Source organism: Camponotus floridanus, unplaced genomic scaffold (assembly GCF_003227725.1).
Source record: "Camponotus floridanus strain SB8 unplaced genomic scaffold, Cflo_v7.5 scaffold7, whole genome shotgun sequence".
In the NCBI taxonomy this organism is placed as follows: domain Eukaryota; kingdom Metazoa; phylum Arthropoda; class Insecta; order Hymenoptera; family Formicidae; genus Camponotus; species Camponotus floridanus.
The window spans coordinates 2,604,291-2,625,099 of record NW_020229838.1 but is presented as its reverse complement, the minus strand read 5'-3'; the positions used below and the strand labels follow the sequence as shown (position 1 = coordinate 2,625,099).

At 27.8% G+C, this 20,809-nt stretch overlaps 2 protein-coding genes across 2 annotated transcripts; one reads left to right on the top strand and one right to left on the bottom strand.

Annotated features, from left to right (window-relative positions):
* The first annotated feature begins 1,731 nt into the window (after positions 1–1,731).
* Positions 1,732–19,463, top strand: LOC105256829 (probable phospholipid-transporting ATPase IF). The gene is made up of 20 exons (XM_025413731.1): positions 1,732–1,828; positions 2,576–2,644; positions 11,689–11,793; positions 12,001–12,255; positions 12,673–12,822; positions 12,945–13,240; positions 13,443–13,657; positions 13,835–14,121; positions 14,242–14,421; positions 14,574–14,721; positions 14,956–15,098; positions 15,322–15,561; positions 15,850–15,992; positions 16,495–16,654; positions 16,728–17,036; positions 17,550–17,736; positions 17,964–18,109; positions 18,355–18,458; positions 18,649–18,865; positions 19,148–19,463. Exons 2-20 carry the CDS (start codon positions 2,642–2,644, stop codon positions 19,199–19,201), a joined length of 3,342 nt encoding a protein of 1,113 aa, XP_025269516.1. The 5' UTR covers positions 1,732–1,828; positions 2,576–2,641; the 3' UTR covers positions 19,202–19,463.
* Positions 3,671–11,381, bottom strand: LOC105256097 (2-oxoglutarate dehydrogenase, mitochondrial). Its single transcript, XM_011265758.3, has 15 exons — positions 10,941–11,381; positions 10,228–10,334; positions 9,858–10,139; positions 9,159–9,369; positions 8,893–9,070; positions 8,631–8,746; positions 8,418–8,557; positions 7,804–7,949; positions 7,029–7,218; positions 6,731–6,952; positions 6,246–6,522; positions 5,784–5,869; positions 5,035–5,355; positions 3,994–4,278; positions 3,671–3,871 (listed from the first exon to the last, which is right to left on the bottom strand). The coding sequence occupies exons 1-15, from the start codon at positions 11,326–11,328 to the stop codon at positions 3,671–3,673; spliced, it is 3,150 nt and encodes a 1,049-aa protein (XP_011264060.2). The 5' UTR covers positions 11,329–11,381.
* Positions 19,464–20,809: the final 1,346 nt, after the last annotated feature.

Below are 20,809 nucleotides of genomic sequence, written 5' to 3'. Positions count from 1 at the left end.
ACAATATACAAAGCGTTTCACATCACTACTTTACTGTTCAAGTGTCAACATACGAATGATAGCAGACCGTAACACGTAACGTAAACAGCGCGCTACCGTTTATATGACGCCAAAGTCAAACATATTATTGATAAAATTCATTGCCAAAATATTTTACGTATTCTATGGCATATACATATATGGATAATATTATATTACAGAAGTATTTTAAATTATAGATCAATTATTTAACTAATGTATCACGGATTCTTTCGTTTTACTAATAATTCGATTCTGCGATTCGATTATTTTACTGAATATTCTCAATCCGAATTATATTTAGATCATTGATAAACCGAACGATAAAATATTGGAGATATATTTGACTCTATTGTTAGGGAAATAATTATTGTTTATAAAGGTTGCAGAAAATAATAATTTATAATTATAATAATTATAATAATTTATGTTTATTTCTATCACTTTGTTTCCTAGTTGAAATTATAAATAAATATATCGCGAGAAATAGCAATAAAGAGTCTTATTTGTCGCAATACATTTTGTTTATCGAGAGTTTTAATTATATTATTATAGTAATTAATTATCAACTGTAATGATTATATGGAAAATTATTTCCCGCACTTACCGCAATCGCGTTTTAAGTAGGAATTTAACATATGAGGCGTCTTGCATCACTATCTTACTGTTTGAATGTCGCCGTGTGAATGACAACACGTTGAGCATCTAGGAGTTATCGTAGCATGTTATTGTTAAATATCCTATTTATGAATAACACATTATACATCGTAAAGGCCAAATTCGGTACAGTTTTTTAATAATTTTTAGTAATTTGCTCCTAAAGTATTTAACATTTTGTACATTATGTATAAATTAATACAAAATAATTCTGCACTTTATATTTCAAATTAATATTGATAAATAAGTTATCGTCGCAAATAAAATCTAATGTTTATACGAAGAACAAAATTTATTTTATTTTGATTAAAAAACTATATGTATAAGTAAATTTAATATCACTTTTTTGCCTTACCAATTTTTTTTATTTCCAAGTTATCAATTAAATTGATTAAAAAATCAATTGATTCCATTCCAGCTATTATATTGAGATCTGAAAAATCTAACTGTAAAATACCCCCATTGGATGAGTTCGCGTATAAATATACAATCCGCTGTTATTGCTTGTGATTTGACGTCTTTGTGATTTGATTCAATCTATTTGATATCTATTTGATTTAATCCATTTGATATCTATTTGATTCAATCTATTTGATATCTATTTGATTCAATTTATTTGATATAATTGAACAAGATGAATAAGAATAACTTAATGATTTGATTAGATCAACATTCTTCTATCAAGTAGTGCTGATTAATATCCAATAGAGAGAAAAATGATTCTAAAATGCAGAGCAGTCTCAGCGTGCTTTGCTTTTTCATTTTTTGTAAACATGATATTTTATATAGTTACAAATGCTAATTATAAATCTTCAAGATCTTGGAATAAATTTTCCAAAATTAATTAATGCTGAATCATTTATCCCACAGATAAACTAAACTGGAATCAGTAATCAAGATTAACAAAAAAACGAACAATGATCTGAATTTGCGTTGACTTATCTATCCTGTTCGCGATAGGTGACGGTTCTCATAATCACTAATGACCGATATGGAAGTAGATGTGCAAAACGCTTGATAAAGATTTCCTTATCCGTTGTCACGATTGAGTATTTCAGTATCGGTCTCCCTTGGCCGCGAATAATCAGTTTTCGCTCACGAGGAAATACGACCAACAGCAGTGTGCTCCATAAAGAAATAAAAAAACTTTTAGGTAAGTGAAAGATAAGCTAATGAACAGTAGTGATGAGTAATTCCTCGATTTTAATCACGCACGCACATAATCGATTATAAAACATTGCAAGATATTATTATATTAATTGATAACGACTATACTTATTCTAATGTTTAAGTTTTGTTGCACACATATTAATTAATTAATTAATTAATTTAGTTTTAAAATTGCTAGTTTCTTTTTGTTTTGAGATTACAATGTTAGTTATAAAATTGTTGATTAATTAATTAATGTTTTAAAATTGCTTGTTTCTTCTTGTTTTGAGATTATAATGCCAGATATAAATTATAAAAACTGAAAAATTTAAAAGATAATATTGCGATTTATTTATTATTATTATTTTATTGCTGTTAATTAAAATATTAGGATTTTTAGTTTCAATGATTATTAACATCAGTTACTTCTTTTAAACTGCATATATACATACATTCTATGAAATTATTTGCAAATGCGTGCAATAAAAATGTATCTTTTTCATACATGAATATTCAAATAAGTGTGTGCACGAATTGGCTATAACATTTGCTGCATGATACTATTTCTTAGATGGTAGTGGACAACTGCTACAACAAGATCAAGAAAATTAAATTGAAGTGTATCCGTCCTAACGCATACACGTATTGTGTGATATTTAAAAATATATTTAGCAATAGTGAAAATAATATAGGATTAAGTGCGTACGATAAAGTGCATATTTCTTATCAGACAAGTGTAAAATTGAAACAGGTGAAAGAAGTCTTTCCTTGCTGCTGAAATCACGCTCATCACTTTGAACATCACGGACACAACGATATGGTAAGACGTTATATAAAATATAAATTTCCAGCCTAGAAAATTATTTAATTTTTTGAACAGATATTTAATTTCGTACTATCTTATCTTTGGAGCATTTAGCTGTTATCATATCTCTTCAACAATGTCAGATTTCAACTAATATCTCTAGCCTTTTTATTTGAAAAATTTATCTCTTATTTGACTATGTAAATTAATAAAATCCACAGGAAAGCAGATGAGATTTATTAAACAATGATGTCGTGGCATTACGTAACGTGTAGAAATTTTCGATTTAAGACATAATGAACAAACAATAATAATTCCGGTGATAATCGAAATTTATTTTTCGAGTGAATAAGAAAGCAAAGGTTGGAGATACTGTGCAAGTTTGTGTCATCCAATGATAAAGACGAATTATCAGTATATTTATCATAACCACTCCTTCCGTCTACGAATCGGACTTTTCAAGATTCGCAGAAAATACGAAAAGATTTCCCGTCGAATCTAGTGTTTTAAAACAAAAACAATAAAATTGTTATCTAACTGAAAAGAAACTATTGAAGCCATGTTTAATGATCATGGCCTTTGTTCGAGGTGTAAATTTTTTTTCTATCATGGACAGTAACATTAGCGCCTTCTAACATCATCATTTAGTCTCGTGTCAAACGTTCTTACAACTCATGCTTGTATCTTTCGCGACAGAAACGTAGAATGTGATGTGGAATTGTTTGAGTAAAAGAATTCTTTCATGCGCAACACAAGAAAGTGCCGAATATTTATGTTTGTTGGTGAGTCAATGAAATAAAAAATCCTATAATCAAAATTAATTTCACTTGATTTTCATTATTATTAAGTAAATAGATAATAACAATCGATTGTAATAGATTATTAATTAAAAAAATAGATATTTATATTCACCTCTGATTTCTCAGTATTTTACACTTGATATACACTCAATTATTTCTTATCTATTCTTATATAATCCCACGATACATATTTTTATTTTTTTCAAATGAAAAAATAACGTTTTTATCACATTTTATGCAATTAATCGAGACTCATTGCCATTGCCATCATACTGTCGTACTCGCTTTTATGAATAATTTTACTGCCGGTGGCCGGCGCGGCCGAAGCAAGACGACCTCCATACTTTACATCCTCCAATGGGATGCCCAAGGTCAAGGCTATTCTATCTCTCACGTAATAATAAGCACCTTGATTTTTGTGCTCCTCTTGCAGCCACATGATCTGTACATGCATATAATTACTTTTAATTTAATGCACAACAGTTAGACTTTTTCTTATCATGGGATACAAATAGATATTTAAATCACTCCAAAAATTGCATGTTGTTATCTAAAGTTTCTCACTTTGGCTCCCGGAAATCTCGCTATTTCCGTCGCGAGAAGATGATATGGAAAGGGACAAAGCTGTTCGATTCTAATAATAGCTATTTTATCCTCCAGTTGCCTCTCTTGTCGTTCGATGATCAAATCATAATATACCTTCCCGGTACAGAGCAATACTTTCTTTACGTTTCCGAATTTCACGAAAGGATCCGGTAGAACATGCCTGAAAGTTGTACCTGGGCCCACCTCCTCGAAATTCGATATTGCCATTGGGTGACGTAACAATGATTTAGGAGTCATAAGAATCTAAATAGCACGGGAGACATAATTTTGCATAAAATTTTAAATTTGATAAAGTAAAATGCTTCATAATATTATAACAAATAAACATAGAAGTTGGAAATGCAAAAATTCTCACACGCATCACTTTACAAGCAAATTCCGAAAAGTATTCCAAAGACTAAATTTTGATTTAGCATCTTTTCACGACGAAATAAATTTGATATAAAATAATTGAATTCTCAAGAATTTTACGTGATAATAATTAAAGGACTAACATTATATGAAAAATGATATAACTACGATATCGCGTTTAAAACGATTTTTTGCTATGCATCTCGCGAATCGCGCAGAATAATTACATGTGCTCCTGGATGTACAGAATGTTTCAGCATCAATATTACAATTTTTCCGAAAGTATTGGGAACAAAAAATCTTTCGAACAAAAATTAAAGTCGAAGAAAATATATTTAACAACTATTATTACGACTTTTATTCTTCCCTTAAGAATTTATAAAAATTGATTGATTTATTGGATTGCATTTACAAAACAAATTTTTCAGATCAAGCATTATAAAAAATAAAAAGACGACTTGAAATTATGTTGAAAATTATATTAATACAAAATTTAATTAAATGTTTAATGAATATTTTTCAAAATTGTGCAACTCTCGCTTAAACGTATTTTTTCTAAAAAAAATAACGAGTTATAATATATTGTCGTATGAAATATTCTTATTACAAAAACACTCAGTATATTATACAAAGGAAGAGTTAACAAACCAACGGTTTTCGAAACGGCATCAGTATCTGCCGACGCAGAAGGTGAAAGAGATTGGCGGGTGTCGAGGGATTGCAGACGATCCAATTTATCTCAAAAAGCTGCCTAGTCATGATCTGCTCGACAGTTTCACCGGCGGAGGCACCGGGTTCTGTTCTAGGCACATGAGTACATTCGTCGTCGCACAGCTGAAGGAATCTTTCCAATCTGGCAGACGAATGTTCCGGCCCTTGGGCCTCCATGCCATGCGGTAACAACAACACTAATCCCACCTGTCTGCCCCATTTGGCTTGTCCAGAACATAACAAGCAATCTAGTATGACCTAAAGATCAATTTAATCGAATGGCTAAGATTGAGGATATTCTGAATAAAATATATCGCGATTTTCAATAATTAGACGAGATCGAAAATAAATTTTCAATTATGCAAAGAATTTGAATTTTAAATATAATATAATATAATTTAAATATAATTTAAAGCTAACTAAAATATACTTGAGATCACAGATTAATTATATAAAATTTTTAATAAAAAGAAATGTATATATAATAATATACAATAATATATACAATAATATGTAATGACGATAATGATGATTAAATGACAAGTATTGGCAAAACAAGAAAAATATGATTAAAATATATGATAACAAAATATGATTAATATATGATATACTTGAGATTACAGATTAATTATATAAAATTGTCATTACAAAGAAAAAGAGATAATAATAATAACGAATAATGTTACTTGACAAGTATTGGCAAAATCGCCGAATTGTGCTTCCCAGATTGTAAGAGTGTTGTGATTGTATGCCGAATATCCCAACTCGAAACCTTTTCATTAATTCATAAAATATTAATCATAATATATTATAAATTATATGTTATAATTAAACTCCAAAAGATGAATTAATCTTAAATTTTAATATCTCCATATTTCAATATTTATTTTATTAATGAATATCGCAGCTGTAATATTTTACGTTTGTTTTGAGCTTATGGTCAGCTTTTCTGAATAGTAAAATTTAACAGTTTAAAATATCATGTTGCAGTTTATTCTAAGATCGCTGATCTAATGTACAAGAAGTTAAACAAACATGTGTTATCGATAACACGTGAATAAGAGACAGACGGATCGCAAAAATAGATATTGTTATCGTACGTGATGTAATAATTAATGCTAATAAATTTTTCCTCGAATCTCACTCACCGCACACTCCGTATTCCGATAACGACGAATTAGTGACGGTATATAAAGCTTGCCTGGGAAAAACATCGTGCAGAATATTTTTGTAAACCTTATCTCTGCTCTGATCGTGAATGATATGTATACGTTGAGCGAAGGTGCCTCGTTCGACATCTTGCCCGGATAGTCTAACGTGATGACCTTCTTTTAATAAACTAAGAAAAGCCAAACATTCCCCCATTGCCCAGTCAAATTGTCGAGATGCCATGAATTTTGCTCGCCTGTCCATCGCTCTCAGTACCTAAACTTTTACGTATTCGTTATTTAGATCAAGTAGAATATCAATCAAAGAGTAAATTCTGGATTAAAATTCTGCAAAATTCTATGAATCCAAAAATGTTTTTTTTTCTTTCCAAAAATTAATAATGAAGGGTTTCTAGGATAATTTAAATCAGTATGAATATAAGAACGTAGTTCGATCTTCAAGTCTATGACATTTTATAACTAACTTGAACATGAGCTTCGATATCTTTTGGTGGAGTAGATATAGCATTGCATATTGTCTTGATGGTCGTCAAATCGATACCGGTAGGCGGTACCATTTGTTTCGGACTCTGATTCGAGAAGAATTCTGTCCATGGTACATCGTGCCAATCATTCATCTGCATCGAGCTGATGGTCTGCGCTTTTCTGAACTCTTCCTCGCAATGGCTTATGTACTTCTCTGTTTCCTATCCATGAAGGAAAGTTATGTGTATAACGTAAACGAAGATTAGATAAGCTACTTATTATGAGATTTTTCCGAACTTCTTTTATAAAAGCCTCCGTTATCACACCTTCCTTAAGAAGCTTATTGCTGTATATAGAAAGAACGCTGGGGTGAGCTTTTATGCGTTTATACATGAGTGGTTGAGTTATCATCGGTTCGTCCATTTCATTGTGACCTTGTCTTCGATAACCAACGATATCCAATACTACATCATTATGAAAAGTGGCCCTGATACAAAATAAAATTTTTTGAATAATAATAAAAACTTTTTTCTTCGGAATAAATATTTCATTGTAAACAATTTTGCCGTAGAGCAACTGCTAACAATAGATTATTGTCAAATTTAGATAATTTTGCCTCAGACAATATGTTCAAAGAAATTTGTTATTTAGTTTTGTAGTATTTCAATTTTTAATACAAAATGTGTATGCAATTACTTGAATTTTAAATAAATACCTATAGTAATAAATTAATCATAATAAGTTTATGTAAATCAAAAATGAAATTGATTCTATAAAGATTTCATTCTTTTTCATTTATTAAAGCTCCATTTATCAAAACTTTTCGAATTTTAAAAATATTTTTTCCAAATATGTATTTATGTGTGTATCTTTAATTATAAAATTATATTTGTATTATAATATCTGTATTTATAAATATATCTTTAATTATAAAATTATTAAATTTCTTCCCGATAACATTAATGTTAAGAAAAGATAAACTATTCTAAGTTATATAATAAGTAATTTTTCATTGACAGATATGATAAAAAGATTATAGAAATAAAATAATATTATCTATATCGCAATTTACCGATATTCGCCGGCTATTTTGCTGCAATAAGTTACTAAATCGGGATCATCAGCATGTATGTGAAAAATAGGAGCATTAACAACGTGAGCTACATCCGTACAATGCACACTCGATCGTGAATATCTTGGATCGGTTGTAAAGCCAATCTAAAATCAAATTACATTCTTGAATATTTTAAAATAAATTATCTAAAAATTCGTTCAAAATTCTTTAAAGTTAATTTAATATTTTGCCAATTACTTAATAATTATTTAACTGTAATTTAACTTTAATTAAAAATTAAACGCAATCTAAATCATTTAACATTAATCCAAAATTAAATAGAGATAATATAAAAATTGATAAATACATATATCGATATTATTATAATTATATATTTAAAAAATCTTATCAAAATGTTATCAACATCAATTTTTATTTTAATTTAACTTAGCATTTATTTACCTCATTGAAATTATAGAAAAAAATAATTAAATTTGAATGAAACATAATTATATAATTAATTTGAATAAATTTGAATAAAATTTAAATATATAATTAAAATGAAATTAAATTTTTTTCTAATTAATATTTATAAACTTATTTTTACAAAAACCGTTATTATTGATTCCTACTTGATTGTTAATTACGATATGCATGACGCCACCCGTCGTATATTCTGGCAAATTAGTGAGGTGCATTGTTTCGTAAACGACACCTTGACCGGCAAAAGCGGCGTCACCATGAACCAGAATAGCTAAGGATCTTTTACCCTCTAAAAAAATCAATTTATTTGAGGAAAATTGTTATCGTCTGTTAAAAGATTATATATCCCTGTTGATACATACCTTTAGAGTCACCTTTTTCGACTTGCTCGGCGCGCACACGACCGACTACGACCGGATCGATCGCTTCCAAATGCGAGGAATTTGCCATTATAGCAAGAAGCACTTTTTTCTTAGTTCTATAAATCGACACGAATAAATAATAATATAATAAATGTCGCTAACTTTACTTGAAGACTTAAAAAATAAATGAAAGGAAGATTTAAAAATTGATGCTTGACATATCCATATTAATACTGTAAATCAATTTTACGTAATGTTTCACCTCTCTAACAATTTTTCCGAATATGTTCCAAGATGATACTTGACATCACCAGAACCGAGTCCCTCCAGTGCAATCGGATTAAATTGAGTGAACAGCTGACTCATCGGTTTCGAGCATACATTTACCAAAGTATTAAGACGACCGCGATGTGCCATTCCAATGACTACAGTTTCCACTCCTAGAAAACACATCATCTATGAAAACTCATAAGTAATAAACTTCAGTTTCATCTGCCTTGATGAGACTTAACAATTTGTTTCAATCACCATTTAACGCTGATGTTTCTATGCACTCTGCCATGGCCGATATAAACGATTCGCAACCTTCTAAGCCGAATCTCTTCTCCGTTCCGTATTTTTTTGCTAGAAAATTCTCAAAATTCACAGCTCTCATGATATTCATCCAGATCCATTTTCGGTGGTCTGCGGGCAATTCCCAGGCGCCTGGTATTTCAAACTTTTCCCTCAACCAATCTAACTGATAAAATGCATGTTCAATATATTTCATAGCTCTATGCAAAATATTCGTCCTACGAGCTAAGAATTCAAATCATCAATATCAGGTATATCGAGTATATCTTTAATCATCAATTTTTTTAATTGAATTACATAATAAAATAAAAATGTATAATGAGAAATTTCTCAATTAAATGATAATTTCCCATTCTCTAATACAATCTACACAATTCTTTTTGATTGAAGTTTTTTCTCCTCTTCTCAATTTTTGCACAATATTTCTGATTTGTATCTTTGTATTAATTACAGGCTAAAATTCAATTTGTCGAGAGATACTATATCTTATTCGTAAATATATAAGATATTATAAATAATAAAACGGGTTTGTAATCTAATCTGTTATCACTGTATCTATACTATCACGAAATATTGTGCGTTTAAATACAAAATGCACATTTTGTGTAGGAATATCTCCCGCAAGAATAAAATTTCAATTTGACCCAGACGCACCACATTAAGATCGTGAATATATGTGTATTCCAGGCCCAAATGACCACAATAGATTTTATTGAGTCTTATCAGTATCTCTCGCAATGGTAAACTTCTTTTGTCACCACCAATAACAGTTAGGGAAGCAAGAGGGAACTCCCTGTTCATGTCCGCTTCCGTCATTCCCTTGAGATGCTGTCGCACCACAATTGTCGGCGGCAAATTTGCAGTGCCCTGGAGCTTTGCCGACTCTGGATTCTGTATGCCCAATGGATCTGTGTCGGCTATAAGGTGGCCACGTGCCTAGAAAATAAAATAAATCTCAATATATGTACAAAAAAAGTTACAACTGTATAACGCATGTTTGCGAAATTTATTTTGAAAGATATACTTGATACGCGCGAATCGTGGCATTGATATCGAGTGCATCAATTATATATTGATTATCTCCCTGCATCTGATTATCTGATTTTCTTCGAACGGGCTTTTCTGGTGGTTCTATTATATAAGCGAAAAAACATATGTATAATTAGATTTTCTAATTATTTAATTAGATTATTTAATTAGATTATCTATTAGATAATTAGTATATCTAAGTAACCCACAAAATACATATATTTAGCTATATTGCATATATGTTGCATGCTATATATACTTGTATAAAATATAAATATAAATTAATAAATGTACTATACAAATTATAATTTTAAAAAATTTAAATATATTTTAATGATTTTATATTAAATTATATGTATGTTATACTGATATATATAATTAACAAATTAATAAATAGAAGTCAATATTGTTATATTATTTTATATTTTTAATTGTTTTACAATACAAATAAATGTGAAAGTTATTACACGTTAATTGAACAATACATAAGATTCAATTTTAATATTAATAATATTTTTTAAGTTTTTAGAAAAGTTAAAAGAAATCTTTAAAACAGTATTTATTATTCTACATTATATGTAAATTACGATAAAATCAAAATCAATATTACACTTATATGTTAATTTTAATTTACTCATTCTGACTATAATTGCTCAAAAACGATTTTATATCATATAAATCTCAAAGATAAAATCGAAATACACTCACTGTTCGATTGTCCTCTTTCCAAGTTCGATGTCATTAATTTAGGAGACGAATTGACACGAATTAAATTGGATTTAGAAGAATCCGAGTTTTCGGTGTGAATCAATTTGAAATATAAGTCCCATGAGGAGCTTACAGATTTCTGATCCTTGAGCCATGCTTTGTACATGTAATCCAAATACTGACTGTTGTTCATGTTAAGCACGTTCTCCTTCTTATCGCCATTTTCGCGTTTGCATATTAAGTTCTTATGAAATTGCTTAGTAATGAATTTAGGAAATTTATTATCGTATTTAAGATCTTTCCAATTTGAATGCAGATAACGTACGATTTGCCGGTATAAATACGTAACAGATTGTGTATTTTGATAAGGTTGTAGTTTCCCGTACATTGCCCCCCATTTGTCACTGCAGCACGAACAAGTGTCAGAGATGTGAGGAAGCAATTTCGAAATTTGGTTTCGTGAATAAGTCAAATAAAAAAATAATTTTTTTATATACAATATTACTTTACGTCATTGTGATTAATTTTGATCGTGATTAATTTTCGACTTTTGAAATCTGCATTCACGGTTATAATTAGAATTCACGATTAATTTTTGTTTTTCGAGAAATAGGAATTGAAATCAACTTGAAATCAAATTCACGTCTCTTGCTGTTTTGCAATCGTTAGAAATCAAAGCACAGTTTTGCATATAAATTTATTAAATTTATTAATTTGAGATTTCTCTTTTTTTTTTGTTCATATATAGGGTGCTACATCTTCAGTGTTTAGCGATAACAGAATCGTGAATATTAATCCTACAAATGATCCATTAGAAACACTTTTTACCAGCAATCACGTCAAATCGCATAAGGTATATTTCGCGTGTTTTCTTTTCTATATTTTACTTTAATAGATTTATTATTTAAAAATATATTGAAATTCTATATAAAAAGTATTTTAATTATTAATTCCGTGTTTCGCTAGTCTCTTAAAATGATTATCGTTATTTCTAAAACTTGTGCACACATCTAAAAATATTATAGCAATTTATTAACCATATTATCTCTGTAATTTACAGTACACAATATGGAACTTCATTCCAAAGAATTTCTTCGAGCAGTTCCGGCGAATAGCGAATTGTTACTTTCTTTTAACGACAATAATTGCGCTTGCGATAGACTCACCTATTTCGCCCGTAACCAGTGCTCTGCCTTTAGCATTCGTCATTATAGTGACTGCTTGTAAACAGGGATACGAAGATTACTTACGTTACAAGACGGATCAACGAGATAATCGGAGATTAATTAGTGTCATTCGTAATAAATGTACACAGGTTCGTTGCATATGCATTACTTATGTTAAATATAATATTGTAATTTAAACACTTTATTAATTTTAACATCAAAAATATAGAATATTTATTCTATAAAATTTTTTAAAATATTGAATATTTATTCTATAAATAGAATATTTATTTTGCAAAATATTGAATATTTATTTTATAAAATACTCTTTAAAATTTACATAGTAATTTAAACTCTTTATTAATTTAAACACAATAAAAAAATAATTAAAAAAATATTGAATAATTATTTCATAAAATTTTTTTTAAATATAATTTTATTTAGAATAGAGATTGCTATTTTCTACGATCTATAATTTGCGAATTAAAGTTATAAAATATGGAAAATATTTCTAATGCAACTGAAATATTAAATCTGCTCTTATAAATAATATATAATACTTATAGGATATATATTGCGAGCAAATAGTGGTAGGTGACCTTGTAAAAGTCTCTCGAGACGAGGATGTGCCATGTGATATCGTTCTTCTTTATAGCGAGACTCCAGGATGTTGTTATGTCACGACATCTAATCTTGATGGAGAAACAAATCTAAAGGTAATTTAAAGAATAGATATGGCACGTATTTTTCTCTGATAAAACTTATGATACAATCAAAAGTCTTTTTAATCTTTCAATTAACATATTTATGATTATTATAAAATTATAATTTTTTTTAGACGTTGCAGGTTCCGAAAATGGTCTCGAAGATGCCACTTGCGCGCATAGTGGCAATGAAAGCAACAATTACGTGTCAACATCCTTTGGCAAATCTTTATACTTTCCACGGCAAGCTTGAGATTAATAATGAGAGCGAGATGATGAGTGGACATCTCACGATAGATAATCTTTTGCTCCGTGGATCAAGGCTAAAAGACACCGAATATGTAGTTGGTTGTGCAGTTTATACTGGACAGGACACAAAACTATCATTAAATTCAAAGATAGTTAGTAATAAATTCTCAACCGCCGAGAAGTAATTATTTAAGCTTTATTTTTATATAAACATAAATAATTGATATTATTATTTGCTTTCGCATGCATTTTTGCTATAACAATCGCCATATAACATTTAAAAAAAAACTTAAATTATATTTAAAAAATTAATTTTATTTAGAATTACTACTTATTACTACTTAGATTTACACTTAATTACACTTATTAAATATTATTCACAGATCTGTCAATAAATATCTTATTGTATATGTCGTGATACTGTTGATCGAAGTATTAGCATCCACTATATTAAAGATATACATTGAATCCTATGAGAAATGGGATAATTATCTGGGTCCATCGCCTAAAACCAATTTTTCCACACTGATTGCGGATATGCTGAGCTTTCTTATCTTATTCAATTACATCGTACCGATATCATTATATGTCACTGTCGGTGAGAAATTTGCACAATTATTTTCTTTCTTAATATAAAATTATTTAAATTTTTCCTTATCGCTTTCTCTTTGAAATATTCTAAATATGCAAAAACATATTTATAAACTGCAAAATTGGAATTAAAAATCCACGACAATTATTATTATAATATAAAGATTTGCATGTATTTTTTCAGAATTACAAAAGTTCTTTGGTTCGTTTTTTTTCGGCTGGGACTTGGACATGTACGATGCGGCCAGCGATCAGCCAGCACTCGCTAATACGTCAGATTTGAATGAAGAGCTCGGCCAAGTTGAATATTTGTTTACCGACAAGACCGGCACGCTCACTGAAAATCTGATGATATTCAAACGTTGTTCGATCGATGGCAATATTTATATGGAAAAAGATTGCGACGGGAATCTTTATCTATTGCCACCAAGCGGAAATGAAGAAGAAGCGGTCAAATTAACGTCATGGAAGGTAAATCCATGTAAACACAAAAAGGGAAATAATATTTGTTATTGTTATTTATAGGAAAATATATAATATAATAATTTCAATATTATTAGAATATTATTTTGATATAATACATGATTATAGGAGAATATCTGGCATTTTATGGTAAGTATATCGCTGTGTCATATGGTGCAAATCGCGCCGCCCAGTCAACGCCCCGAAATCGTAGCCAAGCGCACGTCATTTCGCGAAAGCTTCAGATTAAAGAAAATCACGAGGGTCAACAGTTCATTGATGATGCATCCAGATTTACCGCAGTATCAGGTAAAGATAGCTTGCGTACGCAAATATATAATCAAATTTGCGATATCGTACTTTATTATTTATCCAGTGCTAATGTTTATCTAAAATGAAGCGTAAATACGGATGTATGATTAACTCCGTATAAAGATATATACACATGTAACATATGGCAGGCAGCATCAGCAGACGAGAAAGCGTTAGTGGAGGCAAGTGCCAGATGCGGTGTGATTTTTCAGAAGGATACTAACGAGGAAATATATCTACAGATCAACAAAAACGTAATGGTTTTCCAGAGACTAGATATACTAGAATTCACTTCTGGTACGTGCAAAATTAAAATAAATAAATATTGAACACAATAATTAATAACAATTAAATATCATATATATAATGAAATAATAATTTTAAAATAATTGTCACACAAATAATTATCACGGAGATTAAATTTATGAATTACGCTAATTGTAATCATTTATCATAGATCAGAATTAATTTGTATTATTATATTTTAAGACTAAAGAGATAAATATTGTTAACATTATATATCTTGGACAGAACGAAAGAGAATGTCGATAATAGTGAAAGATTCGGCAAATGATATCTGGTTGTATTGTAAGGGTGCGGATTCGGCTGTTTTTCCATTAGTCGTAGAAGGAAAGATTCAAGAAGCTTCCCTTCATGTTGCCGATTTCTCCATGGTATGTTGTCTGTGATTGCAAATTGATAATTATATTAATTGTTATATGAATGATATATGAAGTCAATTTAATTTAAAAAACAGAAAAAATTAACTCATCTAGTTGCAAATACATATATCTATAATGTTTTTATTTTTCCAGATTGAACAAATTTTAAATTTTACGTATATTATAGAATTCTCATCTCTCTTTCTCTTTATCAAAGTCTTTTAATTTTTTTCAGAGAGGTTTACGAACGTTGGTTATAGCATATAAAAAGATGAATCAATCCGAATATGATAGGCTATCGCAAAATATCGAGCAGGCCAGACAAATAATCGGCACGGAGAGAGCAATGTATATGACACGTGCATACGATCTTATGGAGAGCGAACTTATTTTACTCGGAGTAACCGCAGTGGAAGATCGTCTACAAGAAAATGTGCAAGAAACTTTGGAATGCTTACGAATCGCTGGAATTAAAGTAGTTTATATTATACCGTTTTTATAAATAAATTATTAATCCATTACTATTTAATGTTCAAGTCTCATATCAGTTTTGTCAGTCATCGAAATGAAAATTATAACATTCTCTCTGAGTTTTATATCCTCAAAAGTATAATAAGTAAAAGTATATTTATATCTATTTCATTTATCTTGTTTATAATTTTTATTTAAAAAATATACCAAATACATGTGTGTTTCTTAAATTTTTAAAAAATTCAGAAGATTATTTCGGAAGATAAAATGACTGCAAATCTTTATTGTTTAGATATGGGTACTCACCGGAGATAAAGCAGAAACTGCAGAAAACATAGCTTTTCTCTGCGGCCATTTTAAAAAAGGTACTGAAGTTTTAAGACTGATGGAACAGACTTCAGGAAAATCCTGTTTCCCGATTCTTACTACTTTCGAGTGAGTGTGTATCTTATACATTCAAAATTTCGTATCCTCTATAACTCTATATCAATTGTGCTACTTACTTAACTATTCATATTAATTTTTACGTAGTAATTGCTCATATACTATGCAAATTTTACTAAAAAAATCTATTCAATTAATATATAATAAACATATTAATAAAATCTATTCAATTAATATATAATAAACAATATATACATAATAAATAATAAAACAAATAATTTTTTATAAAATTGAAATTAGTTAAAATGTTACTAATTAAAGTGACAAAATTTCATCAAAAAGCAGTATGAATTATTGATTTTCAATGAAAATACTCACATTTTAATAGTAAAATTTTATTAAAAAATCAGTTATTAATTCTTCTTATTCTTAGTCACATTATTATTTTCAGTTCATACTTATAGCTTTTATATATTCCATTCCAATAATATATTCCATTTAAAAAAGATTTTAGAATATATTAATTTTGCATACAATTGTTCTTATTTTGCAGTCGCAAAATAAAATTGGAACCGTACAAGCAATACGGTTTGATAATAGATGGTACAAGCATAACGGTGATTCTACGAAGTTTTCCTGGATTGTTGAAATCCGTCGGAATGGCTTGTGAAGCAGTTATCTGTTGCAGATTAACGCCATTGCAAAAGAGTGAAGTACGATTATTCGATATAAATATTCGATACATTAATAAATATATTAAAAGTATCAAATGTAACTGATACACAGATTGTGCATCTGATTAAAACCGCACGGAGTCGGCCGCATACCGCGGCCATCGGTGACGGCGGTAATGATGTCTCGATGATACAGGAAGCTCATGTGGGAATTGGAATATTAGGAAAGGAAGGTCGCCAGGCATCAATATCCGCCGATTTCGCCGTTACAAAATTCATGTATCTGAAAAAAGCATTATTGGTGCACGGCCATTGGTATTATTTGCGTATCAGCATCCTGATACAATATTTCTTCTATAAAAACGTAGTATTCATAACGCCGCAGATGTTATTCAGTATTCACAATGGTTTCTCCACACAGGTGAGAGAATAATAATAGTATGTTTTCTGTCAAGAAAATTCTCAATGTCTTGTTCTTATGTTGAATACATTATCATAATTATCATAATTATCATAATTATATATAATTATAATATAATTGTATTATTATTTTCTATTAATAATATATATTAATATTATTGTACTATTATTTAATACTATTATTTTCATTAGCTATTATTATTATACTATTATTTTTTATTTTTAGCTATAATTATTATACTATTATTTTCTTTCTTCATATTTATTTTTATTTGGTACTTAATAACCTTCCAAAACATGACGACTTTCTTTACGATTGATAGAGATTAAGAAGTAAAATTATTACATGTTTAATTCTTATAAATGTTATAATTTTTTATAAATTTTGATTATCTAATAATTTAAAAATTAATACATCATGTAATAGGCACAAATATATATATATATATATATATATATATATATATATATATATCTCAGTTAACAATATATATTATCCTATATATTTTTACAGGCACTTTATGACGGTGTATTTCTAATGTGTTTTAACTTGCTATTCACATCACTACCAATATTTTTGTACGGATTATTAGAACAGAATCACAATGCGGAAAAGCTTATGCTATATCCGTACTTGTATAAACTTAATAAAAGAAATTACTTAATGTCGAGAAAACAGTTTATGATATGGTTACTCTTAGGTCCGTATATATGGAGAGTTTTATAATTCTCTTTTCTCAATTGATTTAAAAGTTATTTTCTAATATAAATAAAAATAATAAAAATTTAACATATAAAAATTATTATGCTATGGCATCTTATTTTTCTACAAAATTAGCTCCAAGACATCGATAGATTGATTTCTTATTATTATTTTTTTTATTTCTTATCGATTTCTTATTCACTTTTTATTATCATTATTTTTTAGCACTATGGCACACAGGAGTAACATATTTTACAGTATACTCTATCTCATACATTAATCCAACGTTTTTGTACGATAATACACCAGTTGAACATTGGACTTATAGTACATGTATTTTTCATATAGTTACTTTGTTAGCAAATCTACAGGTTTGTATCAAAAGTGACATTGTATATATAGATTAAAAATGTTAATTTAAATAATTAAAAGTGTTAATTTTAATTCAAATTTAAAAACGAACGATTGAATGTTATATGCTTCAAGCATCGCATAAGAAAAATTTCATTATTTTAACAATATAAATATATATATTGAATTATTTTTCGAATAAGTGATCAATAATATAAATGTCATTAAATAATTACGTATCGTTGGTAACGATTATTAATTTCAGATTTTATTGCGCAGCTCGTATTGGACTTTTCCGTTAGTTTTAAGCATAATACTTTCCGAATTAGCATTCTTTGTTCTCGCATTTTGCTATTCGGTTATAAATGTGTAAGTATAAATCCATGTTATCAGGGAAATTTATGATATGATTTATTTATGATATGATTTATGATTTATTTTTAAATCATATCTATATCATATCATAAATATATCATTTAAATCATATCTTAATTAAATCATATCTATTAAAGAAAATAATTTCTACCTAGAAATTGGACTTATAATCGTATCATTCCAGGGAATATGATGGTGAAATGTTTGGAGTCTTTCAACAATTATTAATGTCACCCTCATACTGGTTAATTACCATAATCATAATCGTGATTTGCTTAATACCTGATTATTTATTACTCACATATGACACTTACAGACCAATTAAAGTTCTACGGAAAAATGAGGAACCTCCACAACCTCTTAATTGCAGCGATGATGACAGTGAACATTCTTCGCAAGTGGTAATAAAAATAAAAATATTTAATAAAATTAAATTCTCATTTCTTTTTTCAAGTTTTTGTTTTCATCAAGACACATAAGTTATACCTTTTTTTGTTATTTGATTTATATTTATCCAATTTATTAAATTCAATATTTTTCAGTTATTTTTAAAGATTGAATAAAATTAATTACTTGTGTATATATGTATATTCATTATTTCATTTATTTTATTTAATTACTTAATTAGTTAAGTAAATTAACAAATATTTGCAATATCATTAAAGAAAATAAATTATTACCAGGGACGCCGCATATTTCCATGGAGAGGTAGTCTCTCGTTTCAAAAAACGGAATAATATGCTGAAAAGACTGTTGCTTCAATCACTTCAGTATTATTTACAACAAAAAAGTTTAATGATACTTAAGCATCTTAATTTCCATTCATATCAGTGCGATATTTTAAATTGCTAATACGACTAATTTTACATTGTCAAATAAACTTACAAGACAAAATTTAGATTTAACTGACAAAATCAGTTAAAAAACTCTAACATAAGTTATAAAATTAATTATACCGCTTTAATAGAATCACCTTTCTAATTTCTATAATTTTTAAATAAGCCTAGAAATGTATATATGTATATATAGACGTTTTGTATATTTATTAATAATATAAAAAGGGAGACACGATATAATATATACATATAATATATTAATAACAAAGCAGGAAAAAACACCTTTGTATGCAACTATTAAATTAAGTATTATTAAATTAAACATAAATCTTTGCAAATTACTATGTTCATGTAAAGTTCATCGTAAAATACTAGTCGTTACAATTAAGTTTTGTATATAAAGATAGATATATAAACATATATGTACACATTACAAAAACCTATATATATATATATATATATATATATATATATATAAGCCCACAATACAATGAATAAATAAATATATGATCATTAGAAAATAAATAATCATTATTTACAGAAAATATACAACTACGAAAATTTACGATTATAATACGATTTTGTTATTTTATGAAACACGTTATTTGCACAAGTTTATAAAATGTATAATAATTCGATTACATTAACGAATTCTTGACGAACTCCATAAAAATATATAATTTCTCTATAGTTCGATAAACTACATATTTTGTTGTATACTATAAATGTTTCTAAATAATTTCACAAATATAAATATATATATTGTTCATATGAGATTTATAAAAAATATGTTTTATGATTAAAAAAAATATATGTGTGTGTGTGTATGCGACTACACTTAATATTTAATGGACATAAAAAGTAATGTACGAATTTTTTACTTAGAATGTCTGCCTTTATTTAAAGATATTATTGATGTAAATAAACATACATTAAATAAATATATTGCAGTTTTTACTTCCAATAACCTTTAAAATTTTCTTTGCTTAAATAATTAGTTAAAAAACTCTAACATAAGTTATAAAATTAATTATACCGCTTTAATAGAATCACCTTTCTAATTTCTATAATTTTTAAATAAGCCTAGAAATGTATATATGTATATATAAACGTTTTATATATGTATGTATAATTTATATATTTATGTTCCAATTATGTATATTTATATATTTATGTTATATATTTAAATTATGTATATTTTATATATTTATGTTCCAATAACCTTTAAAATTTTCTTTGCTTAAATAATCAATTAATAATATATATATATATATATATATATATATATATTATTAATTGATTTTATATTTGTTATTATTTTTTTCTTAAATAAATATTAATAAACTTATTGATTTATTGGTAATCTGTAACAATAATTGTATAAGGAAATGCGATTCAACAATTTCATCAAATAAAAATTATTTTCTCTTTTATGTAATTTCGTTCCAAGCATAATTGTTTTTTTTATATATTTAATTTTATATATTTAAATTCTAGGGTCTTCTATTT

Bases quoted from the DNA above. Each gene is read 5' to 3' on its own strand.
- LOC105256829 (XM_025413731.1), top strand. The intron at 11,794-12,000 runs GTATATTTCGCG...TGTAATTTACAG, and splicing joins ATCACGTCAAATCGCATAAG to TACACAATATGGAACTTCAT. The intron at 13,658-13,834 runs GTGAGAAATTTG...GTATTTTTTCAG, and splicing joins ATCATTATATGTCACTGTCG to AATTACAAAAGTTCTTTGGT.
- LOC105256097 (XM_011265758.3), bottom strand. From the start codon at position 11,328: ATGTACGGGAAACTACAACCTTATCAAAATACACAATCTGTTACGTAT. The intron at 9,071-9,158 runs GTGATTGAAACA...TGTGTTTTCTAG, and splicing joins AGAAACATCAGCGTTAAATG to GAGTGGAAACTGTAGTCATT. The intron at 7,219-7,803 runs GTAAATTGCGAT...ATTTTGTATCAG, and splicing joins AAAATAGCCGGCGAATATCG to GGCCACTTTTCATAATGATG.